General features: G+C 43.0%; 2 protein-coding genes across 5 annotated transcripts in view; both read right to left on the bottom strand.

The window, feature by feature from the left end:
- wdr45b (WD repeat domain 45B) overlaps positions 1-7,138 on the bottom strand; it is a 107,384-nt gene extending 100,246 nt beyond the window's left edge. For all 4 annotated transcript variants that reach the window (XM_070553006.1, XM_070553007.1, XM_070553008.1 and 1 more), the window contains exon 1: positions 6,640-7,138. In XM_070553006.1, the coding sequence (XP_070409107.1) occupies positions 6,640-6,706 (67 nt within the window). In that variant the 5' untranslated portion in view covers positions 6,707-7,138. The remainder of the gene's footprint in view (positions 1-6,639) is intronic.
- Positions 7,139-7,273: 135 nt separating this feature from the next.
- The window catches only part of LOC107374395 (zinc finger protein 84), a 41,663-nt gene continuing 26,348 nt past the window's right edge, over positions 7,274-22,588 (bottom strand). Inside the window, exons 4-7 of the mRNA XM_070553001.1 lie at positions 18,645-18,737; positions 18,426-18,536; positions 10,564-10,687; positions 7,274-9,589 (exon numbers count right to left, since the gene is read on the bottom strand). Coding sequence (XP_070409102.1) covers positions 7,560-9,589; positions 10,564-10,687; positions 18,426-18,536; positions 18,645-18,737 — 2,358 coding nt within the window. The 3' untranslated portion in view covers positions 7,274-7,559. The remainder of the gene's footprint in view (positions 9,590-10,563; positions 10,688-18,425; positions 18,537-18,644; positions 18,738-22,588) is intronic.

Below are 22,588 nucleotides of genomic sequence, written 5' to 3'. Positions count from 1 at the left end.
GAGAAGCTACGGGCATACAAATTGTTAGATGCATACAACTATGTTGTCTGTGGCCACGTACAGAAAGTAAAATATCACGACATAGACTCTGTGAGTTTTGCGTCTTGAAGGCAGAAGTCCTTCCTAGCCAAAGACAAGGACACAAGACTGCTATGTACGAGGCTTGGGTCATAGTAAACAAACCAGAGAACTACGTCTTCACAGCCAACTGTACCTGCATGTCAGGGCGAGTATAGCATAGGTTTTTTTTTTTGCGTGCTCAGAGTACAATCGTGTTAATTTTAGAGAAATACAGTTTATACTAATATGCAGTGGGAAAATACAGATGAATTAGAATGAAATGTTAATTTGAAGCATGAAATAAAGCGTATAAATTTATATGTAATTTTAGTACATAATTACCTTACCTGATATAAAATGGGCGCTACAAACTCGAGCATTTCGGATCGTGTTTTCAGTCCAGTTTTCATCAACCCTTTTGATGGCCTGCAGCCACAGGCGCCTCCGATTTTGTTGAAATGGATGTGCTCCCTTCGGAATTCTGTAAAGTTTCAGTCCACTGCTTGAAGAGAAGCGATTCTGGCATCCATACACGCAACAACCCAACATTTTTATGTGCTCAGAACTTCAAAACAAAGGGTTTAAAACGCTGTTTTAGTATCGAGTGTGAATGAGGAAGCCTTCACTCTCGTTGCCAGGCTGCGCGCGCAACTTTTGATGACGTAGGTAGTAAAAGGGTCTATTTGATTTTCTTTACTTTTTTTTCTGCTGATCCCGATAAAGGATCCGAGCCGTGACTGAAACCCGTGATATGATCTGAACCGTGATATTTTTGATCACCAATAGCTCTGGATGTTACTTTAAACGGTGTATAAATAATGATCGTTATTGTTGGTGCAGCCGGACTACTCCACATTAACTGAGGTTTGTCCTCAGACACCACTGTAAAGCATGGTTTATCGTTAATTAGCCTACCTTGTTTCATCAGAACTGTTAGGTAGGAGAAAAGTCAGTCTGTCCTGATGAGGGGAAGAGCCGTGTTGCTAACAATGCTCGACTCTATAAACTACCTATATTGAAGCTGGGGATGTTTCTCAATGTCAAGGAACCTTGCCTTGATGTCTTGGCCCTACCCTGGTTGCCTAGGAAATACGTCATCAGGAGCCCCCAAGACGTGTTCCAATCGGTTCCAATGTTCATGTTCTACCGAGGAGTGTGTTCTCCATTTGTTAGCCGTTTAGCTAGCTGAGCAAGGACACACAGGAGGTGTCTTGTAGCCTAGCCTTGGTCAAAAATTACCCAGAATACATTGCGGTATTTTCAAAAGAACGGCGGATCAGAAGCCGACAGCTACTTCGGGGACACAATTCAAATTTAAAAGTCAACTGATTTAAAATGGGGTTGTTTTTTTTTTTTAGATCCAAAGAAGTTATCTATTGTTGGTTAGTTGCTTAGTAGTTGCAGCTTCATTGGCTAGCGGGTAGTAACTCACTCATATTTTTGATTTAATAAATATATACACAATTTAAAAAGTAAAAAACTCGTTATATATTGTGGTTGCCCTGCCACTGATAGGCCGGCAAAGCCGCATTGCATTCTGGGGGGACGGTAAATTGGGGTTGTTTATTCAGTTTGTGGTGTTCTTAGGGTTAATTTGTTCGGGGTGATGTTAGTGTTGTTTGTTTCAGTTCAAAGTTCATGTTGTGTTGTTCTTATTTGGTGCCTGTTGGCACCGTGAGTTAACTATGTGTGGGGGGATGAAAAGAGTAGCCATCCGGCTATTAAAGAGTTCTATGTCAGCTAACTCTCGACTCTTCTTTGCTGCATCACACACACACCCCGCTAGAGGGCGGCACAGACCACTACATTGGTGTCAGAAGTGGGATCAGCGCTGTCAAGAAAGACAGAAAAGATGCAGCAACTCGAGCGACTTGACAGAGAGAATAGCAAGCTCGAAGAACAACTACGGCTGGGCAAGAGAGCGAGGACACCGCGCCAGCCGGATGGAACCAGCGATCCGCAGTTAGCCCGGCACCCGCGAGAGATGCGCTCAGCGGAAGCGCCCACAATCCCGGCACCAACGGCGCTGAGAGACGGCGGCAATCGTACACCGGTAAAACTCCCAAGATTGAGCGGCGCCACACCCCTTGTACCCTTCCTCGCTCAAGTAGGGCTGGCGGCTTTACATGAAGGATGAAGCCAACAGGAGACAGCGGTCCAGGTGGTCCTGGCCTTGGAAGGAGGAGCACTTCAGGTCCTGGTGGACCTAGCATCGGAAGAGCGACACGATTGGCAAGCTATCACGGCTGCACTGAACAGACGCTTTGGGAAGCAAGCCTCAGGAAAGCAAAGCTGAAAACAACTGAGCAGCAGACGACACTGCCACGGAGAAAGCCTGATAGGCCAGCAAGGCCGCATTGCATTCTGGGGGGACGGTAAATTGGGGTTGTTTATTCAGTTTGTGGTGTTCTTAGGGTTAATTTGTTCGAGGTTATGTTAGTGTTGTTTGTTTCAGTTCAAAGTTCATGTTGTGTTGTTCTTATCCGGTGCCTGTTGGCACCGTGAGTTAACTGTATGTGTGGGGGGATGAAAAGAGTAGCCATCCGGCTATTAAAGTGTTCTATGTCTGCTAATCAATCAATCAATCAAAGCTTTATTTATAAAGCGCCTTCCGCAACCCTGTCAGGAAGCCCAAGGCGCTGAAGGAAGCCCAAGGCGCTGAGGCGCTAACTCGACTCTTCTTTGCCGCTTCACACACACACCCCGCTAGAGGGCGGCACAGACCACTACAATATTTATATTGAGACTGACCCCTTCTTTCCACCAGAGCCGTCAGCAGCACGTTACTGCAGCAGCACGTCATAGCTGCTGATAGGAACCGCTGTGGTCAACAGAACCTTTTCTACCAGAGCCGTCAGCAGCGCGAGTCGGCCGCGTCTCAGGAGCAGCATGTCGCGGCCTTTACGCCCCGGTTCTATTTTCTACCCGTGACACATCAGAAACGGGTCAAGTTAGACATTTTTGGGGAAGGAAAGACAGGAAATCGGACGCGGAGACGGAGCGAAGCTTCCCGAGATTTTCATAATAAAGAAACGTACTACCTTCCGGTTGCTTTATTTAAAAAAAAGTTACCAACTGTGCGCCCTGTGAGAAGTTATCACCTAGCTAGCGGTCTCCTTTGTTTTTCAGGTCCGTATGGGCGATTACAATGGACAGAACATAAAACACAAGCCTTTTGGAGCCATGTTGTAGTTTTCTCCAGCTTGTTGTTGCGTTTACTGACGAAGTCACTCGTGTCACTTCATGCTCTGTCGGTGACAGCTGCTCCCCTGCTGCTTCGCGTCTCGTGAAAAGGGCCAAGCAGCAGCATACGTGAGCAAGACGTGCTGCTGACAGCTCCGGTGGAAAGAAGGGGTATTACGTATAAAATATAACGTTGTCTCCAGTGTCACGTAACATTTGGTGATTGCCGTGGAAGCCCCAGTCACGTGATGCAAGTCTTCCATTTAACCGTTTTCTTTGACCAAGAAAGGACAGTATCCTCGTAAGTAAGGTGCCTGGCCTCGCAAGACATCGCCTCGCAAGGCCAGGCGCCTTGACATTGAGAAACACCCTGGGTCTTCCTTGAACACGCCTAATAAGGTGTTATGTCGATATGTGTTCCCCCCTCGAGATCTGTTTCTTTTGCGCCCAGCTGTGTTTGCAAAAAATGTGTCCTAACCCTTAACCCACATGTGTCAGACACAAGGCCCGCGGAGCATTTTTATGTGGCCCGCAAGATAAATATCAAAAATATATTAAAACTGGCCAGCTGGCCGATTTAACCGCAAAGACTTCAACTCCCATGATGCTTTGTGGCATCAGCGCGGAGCCGACGCGCCCCCTCCTTTGTGTTTTTTCCAGCGTCTGCTAGGGCTGTCACGGTTGAGGAATTCCCCCTGCGGTGATTCAGGGTGGCTTAATATTGCGGTGTGCGATATTATTGCAGCCCTTTTTTATTGCAGTACTATCTAAACATAATGTTTACACATTTAAAAAAGGTTAAAAATTGCCGTGCTTTCTTTAATAACACTTTACTGAATGCAGATCAAAGGGCAGTAACAACACAGATCGCAGTAACGCTTGTTTCTCCGACAGTCGGAGTCCGACTGAACTTAAAAACAACAACATTCAGGAGAAGGTTAAACTTTTAAATGCAAATTTGGCTGCAGCATCTAACAAATAAGAAACAAGTCCCCATTTTGTTTAGTTGTTTAAAATCAAGCATAAAAAATTACATGTACCGGGCGCGCGCGCGCCGGGGGGCGGGCGCACTATCATTTCACTTTCACACACACGAATGACGGTGATTTATAGCTCGGTCACGTCCTTGTTACCTACAAGGAAAATCAGCATGTTAACTACGGTTTGAGAGAGGATCTGAGAGGGGTGGCAACATTTGCAGCAACACTGAAAACCCTCTCGGATGGTGCGCTCGTTGCACTAACACACACGTACTTGCGTGCGACTCTGGCGAGCAAAGGGAATCTCTCCCGGTTGTTGCTCCACTGTGTCACGGGGTTTTTCTTTAGGGTGGATGCATTCCTCCTGCAGGTAGCGAGTGAGCTCCAGCTCGGCTCAAACTCTCTTTGGGACGGCTGCAGAAGCAGTGCTTGTCCGGGACTTCAGCAGGTCTCCGAGCATTTATTTATTTATTTTTGCCGCTGGTGGCAGCTCTGTCTCGGCCAAGGACTCTGGCTGCGCAGCAGCTGACGTACTGAAAACCAAAGTGCTCCCAAAGGAGCGAAGTAATGTTTCGTTTTGATACCAGTGCAGCCATCCTTCTCAACATGCATCATTGAGTTGAACCAAGTTCAATAATCGCGGTGGCGCATGATGCAGCGCGGTGGGCTTCTTCATATCGCGATATTTCATTTTTGCGGTTACCGCGACAGCCCTAGCGTCTGCTGCCGGTGTCTGCAGCTCCGCTGTCTCGGACAAACTAAACACTCCTCTCACTCAGCGCCGAGTTCACTCAGCTATTTTCTGACGTTGAAGCCCAGAAACGGAGATTCTAGCCGCTCAGTAATGTGTTCACGGCTGAAAGAGAAAGTTTTCTAACTAACGTCCAGACAGAGCTGATATAACTCCAGCGAGCAGCGACACGCTCAAACCAGCATGACTCTGTGGTTGCAGTCGTTGTGTTTCCTCCCCGACACACAACAACGTGGTCAAGCTGCTCAGACATGTTCATCAGCACAAACCTATGTGAGCACCTGTTGTCATCTAATGTTGTCATTATTATGATGAAGATGAACAAAACAACAGGAGTCTCCTCCTCAGCTCAGATCAAACCCATGATGCAGGTATCTGGCTGGAACAGGTGAGCATCACAGTAAACCAGTGGAGCAAACTGAGCTTTAAATATGTTGGTTTTATGCTCTTTTTCTGCTCCAGAACATGAAAGTTAACAGGTGAGATGTTGCATTTTCATTTAAGATAAAATGATATTTTTATTTTGTTGTTGGCCCGTGAGAAAAGATTTAACCTACAGTAAACAGGAAGTGGAAAGGCTGCAGATAGATGAATAGAACAGAAAATCCCTTTATTGTTGCTCAGTGGGGAAAGCTAGATGTCACAGCAGCGATGACACTTATTACAGGAGAAAAAAAGGAGAATAAAACATAAGAAAAATGAATAAAGAAAGCATTAATCCTGAATAGATTTTAAAAATGCTGAATATACCACAAGTAATGAATACCACTGATGCCTTTTATTTAAAACTGATTTGCTCGTGTGTAATTTGGTTATTCCACATTCAGTGTTAATGCAGAAATATGTTTGTTTCCCAATTTAAAGGTTCAAAATTGCAAAAATTCTTTATTGTTGATAAAGAAAATGTGCAATTTTGCCGTCCCTTTTTCAAAAAATATTAAGTTTGGCCCTCGACTCCATCCCAGTTTCATCTCGGCCCCATGTGAGTTTGAGTTTGACACCCCTGCCTTAACCCCAACCCTTTCCCTAACCACAACCCTGAAACAAACATAACAATTGTGCTACATGTAATATTTTCAAAAATTATGCTTTTGCAAAACATACATTTTTGGTGACAGCGTGGTTATGTTTTTTTTTTTTTTTTTTTGTGATTGGGTCGTCTCCACTTGTAGCTGGGTGCAAAAGAAACAGATCTCTAGGGGGAACACATATCGACATAACACCGGTACTGTCAGCGCTGTACTGCTAATGCCAGTAGATAACCAAAGTCAGTGAAATCCAGCTAGCATTAGCATTTACGCTAAGTTCAAATGTAGCATTAGCATTTACGCTAAGTTCAAATGTATCATCACCGTATTGAATCTTGACTGTGATACTGCTCGTTTTCCCATCCCACAGTTGTGTATGTTTATCACCACCGACCATCTGGTACGTTGGAAAGTAAACTGATGCTTACGTTAACGAAAACAACGGCTACGCTCCTTCGTTAGCTCAATATGCTAATGCTAAATAATCGGTAGAGGAAACGTTACATGACCCGATGCAGAAGCACAATTACTGGACCCACCCTAGTCTCTTAAGTAGAATCTTTCACATATATAAGAAGGCGGAAATTGAGATAGACATCCTGCAACGTTCTCTTTGGGACGAAAACATGGGTCTTACCTTGATCCTGGTTAAATCCAGCATAAAGAAGCCCATTTCCATGAGGATTCGAGGGCAGTAAATTCATTCTTCTCCCAGAATTATTGACTGTGGCTAGAAGTGAATCCAACACCAGCTGTCTGCGCTACCCCTTTCTCATTCCGGTTGAGTCTGCTGGATAAAGGAAGACAACCGGAGCTGCTGCCTGCTGCTGCTCACATCCGCGGACAGGCAGAGGGAGTTGAGCCAGACAGGACTACCGCGGTTCAGCCGGACCTAACCCACACCAGCTACATGCACATTGCACTGTTTCCAACCAGAATCCCTGGCTAAAACTTTTAGGTTCTCGTTTTGCTGACAACGCTCCCTGGTTGGGAAAAGAAGTAAATAAATAAATAAACGTATCTTGCTACCACGTCTAGATTAGGTACCGGAAGTCCCGAGTTCCATCCGGGGTTGACTGAAACAGGCTGCATCAACACATCACATTTCCATAACATGTAGCATTAATGCAGCTCTGTAAAAACTAAATGTCTGTTAAACCAACTGTAGCACAGCCATGTTTACTCCACTGTCATTTACTTAACAAACCTGTATAAACTTGTTTTCATTACAAACAAAACACTACAACCCACTCAATCAATATGCAACACCGTTTTATTCAAGAAAATTTATTACTTTTAATCACACATACAAATCTTTTGTAGCGCTACAGCAAATGTGTAAAATATGATACAATTCACAACCCCATTAAACACTTTCTAATAAACCATTTGTGGCAACCACAGATGCAGCACAATATAAAAAATATGCTGAAGAAACTGAAAAGTTTGTTTAAAGTATACATCCTGCCTCATGTTCTAGTACAGATGAAGCTCAGCCCTAACCACCATCACAAGGACCTCACTGACAGATGTATGAGGATTAGTTTCATACCAGAACTAAGCATGAACCAGTCTCCTGTGTCGTTTTAGGCCATGCAAACTTGAAAAGCCCTTGCTACACACAGCACAGACATATGGCCTCTCTCCGGTATGGGTCCGCATGTGTAGCGTAAGAAAACATGACTGGACAAACCCTTTTTCACAAATGTTACATTTGAAAGGTCTTTCCCCGGTGTGGTATCTTCGATGTATCTTCAGCTCTGCAGCAGACCTGAAACACTTGTCACAATCGTCACACTTGAAAGGCCTTTCGCCTGTGTGAATCAACGTGTGCCTGACCAACGCATCCTTGCCGAAGAAGCCCTTTCCACAGTGCTCACATGGGAAACGCATTCCTTTGTGATGGAAATTATCATGTTTCAGAAGGCACCTCCTGGAAGAGAAGGTCTTCCCACACTGTGTACAGGTGAAAACCGGCATGGGTTTCTCCATCGCAGGTTCTCCAGAGTGATGCACACGTTCTACGTGTCTCGTCAGAGTGACGCTATGCCTGAACTTCTTGCCACATTCCCAGCAAAGAAAAGGATAAGCTTTAGTGTGTTTCTTTTGGTGCTCTACAAGATCAGAGTAGGAGCGAAACCGTTTAGAGCAATGGGTGCACTGAAAAGGCTGGTAACCAGTGTGTTTCCACTCATGTCTGATAAAACGCTTCAAACTAGCAAATGTTGTCTCACAGTAGGGGCAAGTAAAAGGCTCAGTGGGGTTGTGAATATCAATGTAATGTTTATGAAGAGCCTTGAACACAGGGAAGTTCTCCTCACATCTGTTACACTGAAATGGTGTATGGGACTCTTTGTGCATGGCCAGAGCGTCTGAATCACGTACTAACTTCATACATACCTCACAGTACAAGGGGTTGTGTGTCTGTTTATGGGAATCCAAAGTTGACTTGTATTTGAACGCCTTTTTGCATTCATCGCATCTGAAACAGTGTTTAATATCTTCTGGGTTTTCGGGATCTACTTGCTGCTCATTATAGCAAATATTTCTTAAATGAAATCTAAATGTTTGTCTGCACTTGAACTCAACGCTGCAGTGAGGACAGTAAAATGGACCTTCCAGTGAGTTCTTATCATCATCAAGGCTCTTTTCTTCCAATTCCTGTGAACACCCCTCTGCAGAGGGTAGGTCTTCTGGGTTCTGGGCAGAGCCATCCAGGGGATGCTCTTTATCATATACCTCAACAGGAATCCCACTGGACGACTGCTCAACCCTCCCTGCCGTCTCTTCCTCTGCACCTTTTTTGTCAGGACTTACTCTAGCTGAAACTGTACATTTGTGCTGTTGCAAGAAGCGCAAACTCTTATAAAACCTTTTGCACACAGTACATGCGATGGGCAGCTTCTCTGAGTGCTGGTTCATGTGTCGCTGTAAGAACTTGGCCTTACTCACCACCTTACCACACACTTTGCATGTTCTCTCATTGAGGTTGTTACTTGTAGCTGAACCTGGGGAACTAGGATCGCTGTCCTGAGTCTTGTCTGACTTTCTCCACTGTGACAAGTACCTTTTCATTTTAAGCCCTCTGTTCTTTCGCACTGGTCTCTCCAAGATGTCGGTTTCTGAAGCTACGTTAAAGCCCCTTGATCTGCTTTCACCTTTGAAGTCTTTGTCTGCAGGGTGTTTTTTTTTCCTACCACGCCTGTTTGACTTCTTTGCCCCACCGTCCAGCACAGTCACCTGGCCATCCTCCCCAATGATCAGTGTCCCAGATGGATCATTGTGGTCATCTGCTATTTCCTCCTCACTGGCTTCAACACCTCCAGGGGCATCTGTAACCACAACACTGTCTATTTCTGCCTTCACCTCACCACTAATGCCAAACCACTGGGGCTGTGCAGACTCAGATTCTCCATTTCCTTCAACGTACACTTCTTTGTTCTCAGATTCCACCTCCATTTCTGAACACACTGTATACACAAGGCTGTTCTCTGCATCAGTTTCTGTTGGTTCATTGACAATCACAACTCTTTCCACAGGAGGGAGACACAGAGCTGACAAGATGCCACTGTCAACAGCATAAGACTCTGAAAGAGAGAAAAAATAAAATGTAAAAAATTACATGAAATAAGTTTACAACTTTATTAATGAGACAGACACTAAACTAGTATGTTCTTGAGACAGCTTTACGCCCAGAACACACCAGACGCGGAAGCGCTACGACGCGCCGTGGAACGACGAGCACTTCAAATGGGCGCCCTTGTTAACCTACGCTCTCGGTTGCATCAGCTGCAAAGCACCACAAAGGCTCGCACCGTGCAGCGATCGTTTCAGCATGCGCTCGAATTTTCCCTTGAGTCTCAAATGAGCCGCGTCAATTCTGGCAGGAAGTCAAACCAAAGCAGAAGGGGCAGGCCGGTAAATTTAACAAAATAAAGACATTTTTCAAAATAAAATGCCACGATTGATAAATGTGATCATTTCTGTGTATCTGAACAGTTTAGAGATGAAAATGAACACACACACACACACACTCACACACACACACACACACACACACACACACACACACACACACACACACACACACACACACACACACACACACTCACTCACTCACACACACTCACTCACTCACACACTCACACACACACTCCTGCAGAAAAACAGTGTTTCCATAATGCTATATGCTGATTTTACAGCAAAAGACGGATTTAACAAATGTGAATACAGTTAAATACGTTGAATTCAAAGGCAATAGTATAGTAGACTACCACGAACACTAGTTATTTACATAACCATTCAGAACAGAACTGGTCTACAAAACTGCAACAGGAAAAACAGTTTCTGACATCAAGAAGCAGGGCAAACTAGTTACACACGTACACCTACACAGCAAGGGCACGGGGGTGGGGTGGGTGTGAGCAGTAGCGCTCTTCGGAAATTCTTGCCTGATATGAACAGAGGAGCAACAGGCAGCGCACAAATTTCGTGAGCGATCCACTTCACGGCGCTTCGTAGCTGGTGTGTTCCGGGCGTTAGGGTGTAATGTCCAACTTACCGATGTCTTCTAACTGGATGAGATTTTTCTGAGTCTCCAGCAAGACTCTGAGATCCTGAGGTTGGACCAGTGTCTTCAATGACTCATTCAGAACAGTTTTGGTGTCGGTGATTAATGAAGCGATCTGACTCAAACACAAACAAATCAATGTTAGACATCTTTGCACATGACTCATGACAGATGATTTGCTTTTTACAAACTTAGCCCAAATGTCCTCTCAAATAGGAGGGAGGGGGTGATATGACCCAAAATTAATATTATAGTTCAGGGTATTCTGACAATAAAATAAATCTGATGACAAAGTACAAAAAAAGTATGTTTATCTTCGTTCATCGCTTCTTGTGCAGTAGTGCCTGTAAAATTTATTATTTTTTTCCTAAAGTCCAATTTTTCTGTAGCATTTATCAATTTATTATCAAATGTATTCTCAATTCCTTATTTCAATTATTTTGGTATTTATAAAGGAAATTAATAATTCAACAAATCAGTAGCCACAGAATTAAACATGTTAGGGATGCTCCGGTCATGTGACTGGAAATTGGGCCTGATCATGTGATTTTCAAAGGATATAAAATCAGATGGAGAAGATCTGATAAGACCAAGAGGCCATTTTGGTCTGAACTTTTTGAAGCCAACAAGGAAGTGATTAAAATTGCTGTTCCACCATCATCCACTAGGGGGGTGAAACCAGAAGCGAGCAAATCCTCATCGACTCCCATGTTAAAAAAGCCAATTTCACAGCAGAAATAAACATGTTTACAGCCTCGCTCAAAACACCATTTTAGGTTAAATAGAAATAGTTTACACTCATGACAGCCCTGAGCGGGGTGAACTCTTTTGTTTGAGTGTAATTTACTGCTTAACAATCTGAAGGATTAATGCAGAGCCAAGTCAAAGCCTGGGAACTAGCTCCGGTGAAAGGCCTCGGCCTCAAGTTAATAGATGTTTGGCCATTTCGACTCTCTGAACTATAGTTGTGTGTGTGTGTTTTTTTTTTTTGGGGGGGGGGGGGGGGGGTCTCTCTCTCTATATATAAATCTCACTAACAGATCATCCAAGCGGTTTCTGCTTCTTTTTTTATCAGTAAGTAAATTTATACTTCTGCACTTTATTTGCTGGTTGAATGGGGAAATGTTGTCATGTCAGTGGGGCTGCTGGCTTGAGCGGGTGCTCAGCTTCTCCTGTCTCCTGCCTAGGAACCGTTGTTAGAGCAGGCGGCTGGCTGTTCCCGGTTTCCCAGGGCAGCCAGGACACATGGACCGGCTTCGATGTGAGGTTGTAGTCATGCTGGTCACTTGTGGATCTCTAAAGAAGACCACAGAAACACTGCAGCTCTTTTAGTTGACGCTTCACTTTTGAGTCACTCAACCGCATTTTTCTCGATAATTGTTGGCTGGTTGAACGGGGGAAAATTCTATGAGTTTACCCATTTTAGACCAAGCAGTGTCTAAGATGGGTTCAAATATAATGTGTTGGTGTGGCTGCAGGGTAACGAAACTAGAGCTACATATCTGACTGAGGACAGCAGAGGCTATCGAGCTTCGCTGTTCCACCGCGGTGAAAGATCTGCGAGTCCGCCATTGTCGACGTTCACAGCTCTGGGATGGTCGACACAGCGCTGGTACCTGTTAGCTGAGTCGACACTCCCGTCTCTGGCCAGGAGTGAAACATGGGAGCCAAGACGATAATCAAACTCACAGATCTTTGACCACAGTAGACCTGCAAAGCCCAATATTCTCAGCCAGCTTGCCTAGTTATGATTTCGTTACAATGCAGGCCGGAGGTGCCATCACTTTGGAATCGCTCTACTGTGTTTTTTTTTTTTTTTTTGCTAAAAACTCTCAGAAAAACTCAGTTAGCTTTGGTTTAGCAAGTAGCTAATTTCCTGTTGATTTCCAGCCGTGGAGCCTGAGCTCCTGTAAAAGGCCAGAGTGCCCGGCTTCCATTGCAGCTGTCTGAGACTCTGCTTGTAATTTAACAGTGCCAGTCCATATTAGATCTCCACAGGCAACCAGCATGACTACAGCCTCACACAGAAGACAAGCGGCCACGCAGTTTGGCAGTTCATACCAAGTTGACGCAACACACCCATTCACTACCAACACTGCACATGGCTGCCTGTGTTAACCAACTTAACTCATTCACTCGTTCACTCATTCGACTTTAGTCGTCATTTGCATTTTTTTACTGTGTGGGCGTTGGAACGAGCCCCTGCACCATGAAAACAAACATCTCAGCTCTAAAGCCGATCTTCATCCATGTACGTCACATTTCATGTGATCAGGAAGCAGAAAATCCATGTGTTAGGAGATCGTTTTGGGCCGCTGCTGTAAAAAAAGGTGAGGTGCGAACCGGAAAAGCTTCTGCCGATCACAATTCAACAACAAATTATGAAAGAACGGATAAAGCTCGAAACGCGCAGATTCTTCCTGATGTAAGAGGTGAGTCTACTCTTTGTTTTGGTAGTTTTGGTGTCGACATCATCCTTGCGCGCAACGTTCTGTGAATTAAAAAAAACTGTAAAATGCTGAAAAATGCTGGCAGTGAATGAGTTAAGGAGTTAAGCACAGACTTCTCTACATGTCATTTTCCCCATCCACATGCTCAGAGACATCCGAGAATAGGGCTGCAACGATTCATCAAAATTGTTGACAAATATCAGTAGTGGAAATAGTCGACAATGATTTTCATTGTCGAAGTTGTCGCCAGATGTGTTTTCTTTCCGACCGAGTGAGGCACCTCACTTCATTACAATCTCTGCTGAGAGTCGCACATGCTTGTGTGACCAGGTGGAGTAACGAGGGACCGGGCGGGATTCGATCCCCAGACTCCCGGGTGAGAGTCATGCACGCTAACCAGTCAGCCAAAGGGACATCCCCTTGGCCAAGTAGCCAGGGCGCATGATCTATCGGGACACAGTGACAGGACGCTCACACTGTCACATCTTCCCCCCTCTTTCCACAACCACGTCCTCGTGCTCCTGCGCAGGGTGCCACTGTTGTGGTTCTGTTGTGTTCATGACAGTTAACAGTGAGTAAGTCCACTCACTGTTATGTTTGATGCAAAATCAATTTTTATTTTTCTATTTCTAGCAATTTTGATAAATTTTAGCATTTTAGAACACGGAAGGACTAATTTGGGTCCAATTTTTTATTGTGCTTCATTTTACTTACTAATCTCTATTTCCTACTGTGGTGACCTCACATATAGGTTTTATTACTAACAACACTGATTTACATTTGAGTGTTTTATCCTCCACTAGTAGCTGTGTTACTGATTCTTTAAAGAGGTACTCACAGATATATTTCTACATTATTTCATTTCAGCTGATTTCTTTTCGTCATTTCTATTATAATCTATTTTAATTTGATGTTTACCAGTTATGGGCTACAGTTTATTTTGCCCTTCTGTTTAGATAACTTTTTGCTCCAAGCATTGATTTCCCTTACATATATTATAGGGTTATGTGATTTTGTTCTTTTTACATCATTTTTCAGTATACGTAGTTTACTGCATCCATTTCTATCACCTGAACTCCGGTCACATAATTAGCTTCACATAGCACATCCAGGGTTCATATAATTACTTCACATAATACATATAGGCACATATAGTGCTACGGTTTTTATTTTGTTGTTGTTTTGCATCAGACGCCATCCGTGTGTGTCTACATTGAAATGCCCTGCGTCTGCTCTTCTTCTCCTCTGGGTTCGCCTGTGATCGTCGCTTCCTGGGAGGGTCTCTACACCATCGCCTGATTTGGCTGCCTGCTGACTGAGGGTTCGGTTCGTGTGGGTCTGGACGTCCTGTGGTTCCTGCCGTGCTTACGGGAGCTCTGCGGTTCGCCTGGGGCCTGGACCGGCCTCTGGTCTTCTGTTTACCTTCCTGATAAGTGGATTACTTATTTTTGTTGTTTATGGAGCTACATTGACCATTCTCGGGTGTGGGGGTTTGCTTTCCTCACTCCAGGGGTCTTTGCCTGGAAACTAACCTGTGCTTCCTCGACTGAGTCCCTAGGGCCTCTGACTTGGTCCAACGACCTGTGGTTTCTGCCAGGACCCCGTGCCCTTGGAAAAGGGGTTCTGTAGCGTCCAGCAATGGTCAGTTTAGGTACAGCCTGACCTTCCACCATCTATTCAACATCTGGTCATTAAGGAGACACAACATTGCATGTGTTCCCTTTAAACAAGTCTGCCATCACACCAGCTGGGATTCAGACTCCACAAGTCTGAATCATAACATTAACTTACTTTCCTCAAGGTCTCAGCTCCAGAAGAAAGCAGACCCAGCTCGGATCAGTTGCTAAATGCAAGAGTTATTATAATAAACTTCTTCTATGACTTTTAATCTATTTAATCATTAAATAAACATTTGCTTATTATTACTTGTGGTAAAATAGTATAATGAAGTGAAATGCTTCATTACTCTAACTCACTAAGTGTTTATCTACTGGACGGTGTTCACCATGTTTTGACGACAAGGTCCTTCACAAGAACAAGTACGGCTAAGTTAAATTCATTCCACATAGCTAGACCTTTCACACAGATCAGACTCTCCGTATTAAAGAAGGCGTGTTTCTGTGTTGCCTTGGTAACATCAACTTTCCTGTCAGCCTCTGATTGGCTGCCCAAATCATAACAGCTAAACTTTAAAACTACAACAGACTGAGAGTTCTTCAGTACTGGAGAGTTCGCTCAGACCGGCCATCTGTTGCAAGACCTCTACAACCATCAAAGGTTTTGACACGTCATCAAAACCTTTTTGCACCTGCAGAGCTGATGAGAAACACTTCCTGCAGAACAAAGCTGAATTGTTGTTCACAAGCGGATTCCATCCTGTATTGCCTGTTGACATCTTTTAGACCAGGGAAAGTCGCTACCGTGTGGTTATAGTACTGGACCTGGGTGCCCCGAGGTCATCTGACCTCCCTGACCTCCGGATCCTGACAAGGGTCAGCAAAAGGGCAAGTAGAACACAGAGATTGCGTCTGGATGCATTTTGATGGTAATAACTTTATAAGCTTAACGCACTCCAAATTCATTTCACCAGAACTCAGCTTCATTTGATAAGGAAGCTCTGATCGATATCACATCTACACACTGGTTACTTCAGCACCTTAGTTCCACTCATTCACCTTAAATGCTTAATTCATTAGTCATGTTTTAAATTGTTTGTAAAAGAAATTCTTACTTTTATAAACTTGACTCTTTCTTGAAGTAACACGAAGCGTGGTTGATCACTGAAAAAGCAAAGAACCGAGATCTTCTGAATCAAATCCTAGAATCTTCTGAATAATTACAATAAAGACCTCACAGGTTAATATTTTATATTTATATTGAATATTACAAATTCGTGGTCATAACAGATTAAAATCATCAATTTGTAGACGCTACATTTATATTTTTGCCGCTGCGTGCCTAAACAGTGTGAGAGAAGGGAGGGAGGGGCGACGCGACGCTGGGGTCCATGGGTGAACGCTCGGCCACCAGGGGCTTGCTAACGTGCCCCACCTCCAGGCCTGGAGGGGCCCCGGTGACCTGCGACTTGGTGAGGGAAGACGGTGTCCATTTATATTTTTCTTCATAAGGGGCCTGTGGGCTGCACTCGTTTAAAAGACACACGTGCCAGCAGATCAGTGTAATATTACCACAGCTGTGTGTCTTACAACTGCGTCATGCCAGCATGGCGATGCGTGAATTTTGCTGCATTCGTTCCATCTGGCTTGGTAGTAATACTGCAGTACTTGTCTGTCTTATAAATGGCAAGTGCACCTTGACGCAACAGGGTGGCGTCATGATCACATGGGGAGTTACTGCTGAGCTCTGAAAATCAAAGTAAAAACAGGCTGCAAGTTTAGCTTTTACAAACAGAATAAACTGAGATTATAACCTGGAGATTGCAGCGCTCCTGGAGCTTTTCTCCGTTGGAGCTGGAGGTCAGATCAGCAGAGACTGCACTGGGACAGACACCTTCAATGTGTGCGGCTTTGATAGCAATAAAAAGCAAGTTATGTCCAAGATAAACATAAGTCCGCGGCAATGTAGAGACTCACCATTAGAGCTGAAACAACTAATCGATTTAATCGATTATAATCGATTATTAAAATAGTTAACTTTTTTAGTCATCGATTAGTTGTTTAATAATCACATTTTACCGCATAAAGTCTATTTTTACCACAATCTGACATCGGTTACAATCTGTTCTGTGTGGCAGTAATGAGCCACTGATCTACCAGTGGAGCCGTGGAAGAAGAAACGAGCCAATAAGTGCCCTCGGTTTTCATGACGTAACACGTTACTGACGCTCATCTTGCTGTGAGAGATGGCGGAACAAGAAGAAATACGGAAGAAAAATAGAAGCGACAATACTGAAGAGAAACCCCGGACAAAAACCTCACGAGTATGGGAGCACTTCACTCTAGATGCCATGAAAAGACGGGTGACCTGCAAAATATGCAAAAACCATCTAGCATGGCACGGAAGCACAATGTCCCTAAGTGAACATTTGAGATGAAAACATGTGGGGGCTGATGCAGCAGAGGAAGCGCCAGCCCGGTAAGTAACAGAAAATAAACAAGCTAAATATAGTGGTCCATCACTACACGCAGATCAAATGTGGGACTTAGTGTTTTAGCTGAGTTCGTTATAGTGGATGTTAAACATGTTTTTTTGCCGCGTCAGTCTACGGTGTTCTACTTCTGATTGACTAGATGCAATCGTGAATCTCCGTGTTGTGTATCATGCGCTCGCCAAATTTAGCACGTCTGTTTATAAGAATGTTCTCGTTAAGAGAAAAACGGCACAAACCCATAACTATGTTCCTCATTCAAAAAAGGACAACTCCGCGGTGAAAAATATACAGACGAGCTGTGTCCAGGTGAATATAACGCTGCATAGTTGTACGCTTTCAATTTTTAAATACAGGAGAAATTCAGAAAGTCATTTTTTTTTTTACTATTAAAAGGCTTTTTTTTACTGTCTAACGCTGTAAAACGCCTCACAACACATTTTTGTCAAAATAAATGATCACTGTATATTGTTAATTAATTCAAATAATATAATATTGATTTAGTGTTGTAGTGTGTGTGCTGCTTTATTTTATATGTGTACTTATTTCAGTCTATTTGTGTTTCTCATGCAGAAAAAAAAAACAAGCAACGATGGACAACTACATGGGGAAACAGACACTCACCCTCCAGCAATGCATACCACTTACAAACTCTATTCTAGATTCTACATTATTTTTTATGGAATTTACCTCTTATATTTTGATGCCAAAAAATTATTCTGGGCTGATATTTTGCACTGTTAAGCTCATTTTACACCGCTGACTGTGTTCATGTGCAATAAAATAGATTGCAGTCAACTGCACAATTCTGTTTTTCTTTTTCTTAACTGAAATGTATTCATCACTAGTATAGGTTAAATAGCTAAACAATAACAAACCGATTAATCGAAAAAATAATCGACAGATTAATCGATTATGAAAATAATCGTTAGTTGCAGCCCTACTCATCATACCGCCTTTTTTCGGCCATTGCTTAATCTTTGTGAACAAAACATGATTGCGCAACATTACCCCCATGTACTGATCACTTAGAAACGACCAATGTTCTCTGATGCCTTTTTGTCGTTGTAATTGGACCCGTTTGACATGGATGATTCTACCAGAGGCATAAAGCCTCAGACAACTTAGCTCCTAGGATCATTGAGACACTCAAACCCCTTCACCACGATAAAGTGGCAGGCCCTACTCTTGAGTAAAATTTTTAATATTTATCGTTTATCGCAACAAAGCCCTGAAATACTGCAGCATTAGTTTTAGGTCATATGGCCCAGCCTTACTAAAGCTTAATTTTGTACCTGCTGAAGTGTTTGGTTAGGAAGAAGCTTTTCCAGTCTGGACAGAAAAAGCCACATCAGTGTCTGAATAGCCTTGTCATATGTTGGACCAAAGTCTCCTGGAAAAACATCCTGGAAAACAAACACATCAATCATTATAAAATGTATTAACTAGAACCATCTCAAAAAACAATGTGTAAAATCACATTTTCTGTTTTAACCTGTTTAATTTTAACTCACTTGGAAAAAGTTTGTTCTCTCTACAGGATCTCTCAGCAGATTTTGGACCAGGCCCATGAAATGAGAGTCAGATGTTTGTTGTTCTGTCTCTGACTGACATAAAAGAAAAAAAAGCATCAGAATTTGTTCACTGGTACTTTTATTTGACACCAAACGACCAACAAAAGTACAGGGCTGTACGTTAATGTTTTTAATTTAAAAACCTACAACCTTTATAGCACCTGTTCTATAACAGAACAAAAACTTGTAACATAAGAATTCTGTTACAGTCTCTACAAATTAAAAGTAGTTCTTATAATAACTTAAATACACTGACAAACAACTAGTAGTGCATATAATGAAAACACAAGAAATATCTTCAGACATGTTTATCAGTGAAATTCCAAAAAGAGCATTTTCCTTTATTCAAATTAGTGTAGATCTGTTCATTACGGAGGTTCGTCCTCGACAGCGTGACGAGTAGATGCCACACCAAACACCACCGCCTAAAGTGGCTAGCCTGGCCTGCCAGACTCGTCCTCTGTTTAATTCTGCACAGAGAAAGAGTCTGGTTACTCACAGGCAGAGAGGCACATGAGGGGCGGGACTAGCCAGCTCAAAAATAACCAATCAGAAAAAAGACAGAAATGTCGACTGTACCACGCAACGCTGTAGTTTTTTTTGCCTGTAGTAAAACAAGGCGTCTGGTGACAGCGCAAACATCTTTTTTTTTTTTGTTGAAGAAAGGCTTTTAGCACTTCTACTTGTGGTTTTAAAGACATTCAAGTCATTTAGACCAGAGGAAAGAGCCGCAGCGAACTCCACTTCAGCTGCCATGTTCAACAAACTTGGCTTTATGGTGTGTGACGTATGCTACTCAGCGCTGATTGGCTCGGTTAGAATTCTCAAGGGGTGGGGTTATTTGAATAGGAGGGTTCCCAGACTCTTTCTCTGTGCAGAATTAAACTGAGGAGGAGTCTGGCGGGCCAGGCTATGAGGTGGCTGCATTTGCACTGTTTACTTTTTCTAAAGTCTATGGTTAACAGGATGTCCTTTTATCACTCTGTTGTTGGCTCTATTTTTCATTCTGCTGTGGTCTGTTGGGGTGCAGGCAGCTCTGACCAATACAGGCAGAGACTGAACAAAGCTAGCTTGGTTTTGAACAGCCAACTAGATTCAGTTGAGGAGATGTGTGAAAATGACCTCCATCTTGTAAAACCCCTCCCACCCACTGTATTCAACTATGAAGGCCATGGACAGCTCCTTCAGTGGCAGACAGACATCCAAGATGTAAAACTGAATTCTACTGTAGGACATTCATCCCCTCTGCAGTAAAAGTGTATAACTCCTCAGTTTAACAGGTACTGGCATTATCCTGGTACACAACAACATTGGTGCAATGCAATATTCAGTATGTGTTCGATTAATACTTGTGCAATACCAGATGTACATTAGTATGTCTGTGTCCTTTATTAGGGATGCACAGTTAACCGGTTACTGGTTAATAGCCATTAATGTTGTAACCGGGTAAAATTGTTTTGCCTGGTTAACTGCTTCAAGTACTTCTGCTGCGTGTGGGTGCAATACATTTTGTGCCACTAGAGTGCGCAACAGCACAGCTATCAAAATGTTTACTGGGCAGCCACAGGAAATGAGCTTGTCACATGACCAAACAAATGTGCTTAAACACTGAGCGGTCAGTAAAGAGCACGGCATGGGAGTAGTTTGTTCTTATTCATTACACTCTTGGAACACAAGCCTCACATCAAATGGCCGAGTCTGGCAGAACATGGAGCAGCAAACTGAACCGAGACCAGTAACAGGTCGGTCTGTCATGATGCTCCTGCTTGCGTCTGACTCTTAATTTGTCTAGTAAAATAAAAAAAGTGTTATTATTTAGTTCAATGTAAGGAAGCTATTGTTTGAATTTGAATGATTCCTATTGATTTCCGATTTTGATTCTTTCAAGAGTCAGGGCTCAAAAACTTTACGTTTTAGATGAGCCAGCTAATCATAGGTCTTACTTGATGAAATAATCTGAACTTCAACATTAATTGTAATTCTATGAAAGAAAAAAAACATCACCTTAATTTAGACAAAAACATGTCAAGAAAGGAAAAAAGAGACACAATCACAACCAAAGTATGGGAACTGAAGAAGCCTCTAGGATTAGAGGCAAAACATCTACAAGATAAACAAAATAGTCCAGTTGTGTACAACCAAAACTCTTGAGATTATCATGTCCAGAATGACTCCGGTTCTACACCAATGGTTCCGTCAAAAGTGAAACTAGCTACATTTAAATGGGCACAAATAATTGGAATGAATTCCCTATCAGATCAAAACATTTTTGTGTAAGCATGTCAGTCGGTGTATTCTGATCCAATACGGCCTCATCGGAATGAAATTTCCTTCCGATTGATGAAGGTGGTTTTGCCTGATCATTATTCAGATTGATGTCCATGTACACACCTACTTGGATTGTTGGGGTAAAATAATGCCCACTTCGTATGTGTGCAACTTCAGCATGGCGTCTTTTTGCCTTTGCAGACGCTCAGGACATGTGGAAAATAAGGCGGGAAGGAAACAGAAGTGGTCTGTTTACTGAAACACTACAGGAGCTCAATGTCATTGAAAGTCTCGACGGCCAAAAGGCTAGAAAGGCAGAGTTACACACTCTAGTGTATCTAAAGATGCAGGGAGCGAGAATTCACCCAAGTATAGACCAAATCACAAACCGCTGGAAAGGTATTTTAACGCACTTCCTTCACAGACTTGTTTGTTTAAATGTTTGCCGCTGCGCACCTGCACATTGTGAAGGAAGACGGAGGAGGGGGCGCAATCAGAGTTTCTGCAGGCTGCACAGTACGAGCGACCAAAAGCTGGTATAATCGGCTCTGAAAGGCGTGGATTGGAATTAGCAGATCATGTGTATTTCCACGAAGATCAACCGATTTGGATCTATGGCCAAAGCCATACTTTAGAATGCCTCCACAGCTGCATATTTTCAATGACTGCACGGTAATACAAACACTGAAGCACATACGTATACCGTAAGCAAGTCAACTTGCAAGAAGATGCAGACATTGTGGGAATTGTAGTAGAATATAGAGTCCAGGGCTGTACGTTGACATTTTTAGCTACAAAGGTCGTAGGTGTTGTAGCACAGAACAAAAAGTTGTAGCACCAGCATCAAAAAATGTGTTAGTCTCTAAAAAACAAAAGTAGTTAAACACACTGAAAAACACCAGTAGTGCATATAATTAAAACACAATAACAACCACCAAAGCAGATTCCTGTTAGCCTGAGTCTCACTCATGTACTTGACAGTAAAGCTGATTCTGAAATAGCTTCAGACATTCTTGTCAGTGATCCGAGTGGTCAGAGGTCCGTCCTCAATGGCGTAGACATAGAACTGTAGACGCCACGCCGATCGCTACAGTGTATGATAGTCGCATTTTCGTGGTCTACTTTTTAGAAACTGTATGGTTAACAGGATGTTTTAGCTAAGGCTTTAGCTTCATGGAAATCTGGAGGTCTCAAACTGTGAGAGAGTGCCATTCATAAACCCGTTCACACATGAATGAGAGCTCACCTTATTATTCATCAAGCAAAATACGTGCGAGTTTGGTTTACATTCACAAAAAAACAAATAACAAAAGAACAAGTTCACGAATTATCATTCAATGAACTAGTTCAGGTACAACACCACTGTGTTGTATTTATGAATGTTTTTGGTTTGGTGCAGGTTGTGTTTTTGTGTCTTCTTTTTTTGTTTGTTTTTCTGTTAAAGTGCTTTGTTTAAAGGTTTAAAATAGGACTGCAGCTACTACATATTTTAGTATTGGAATACTCTATTGAATCCTCTAATCGAATATTCCACTTAAAATGTTTCAAGTGAAACGAGACCATGGTCTGCTGCTAAAAATATGAAATAAAACTACAAAATTATGAGGTTGACATGT

Source organism: Nothobranchius furzeri, chromosome 7 (genome assembly GCF_043380555.1).
Source record: "Nothobranchius furzeri strain GRZ-AD chromosome 7, NfurGRZ-RIMD1, whole genome shotgun sequence".
NCBI classification, from domain to species: Eukaryota; Metazoa; Chordata; class Actinopteri; order Cyprinodontiformes; family Nothobranchiidae; genus Nothobranchius; species Nothobranchius furzeri.
This window is presented reverse-complemented; position numbering and strand designations above follow the sequence as displayed.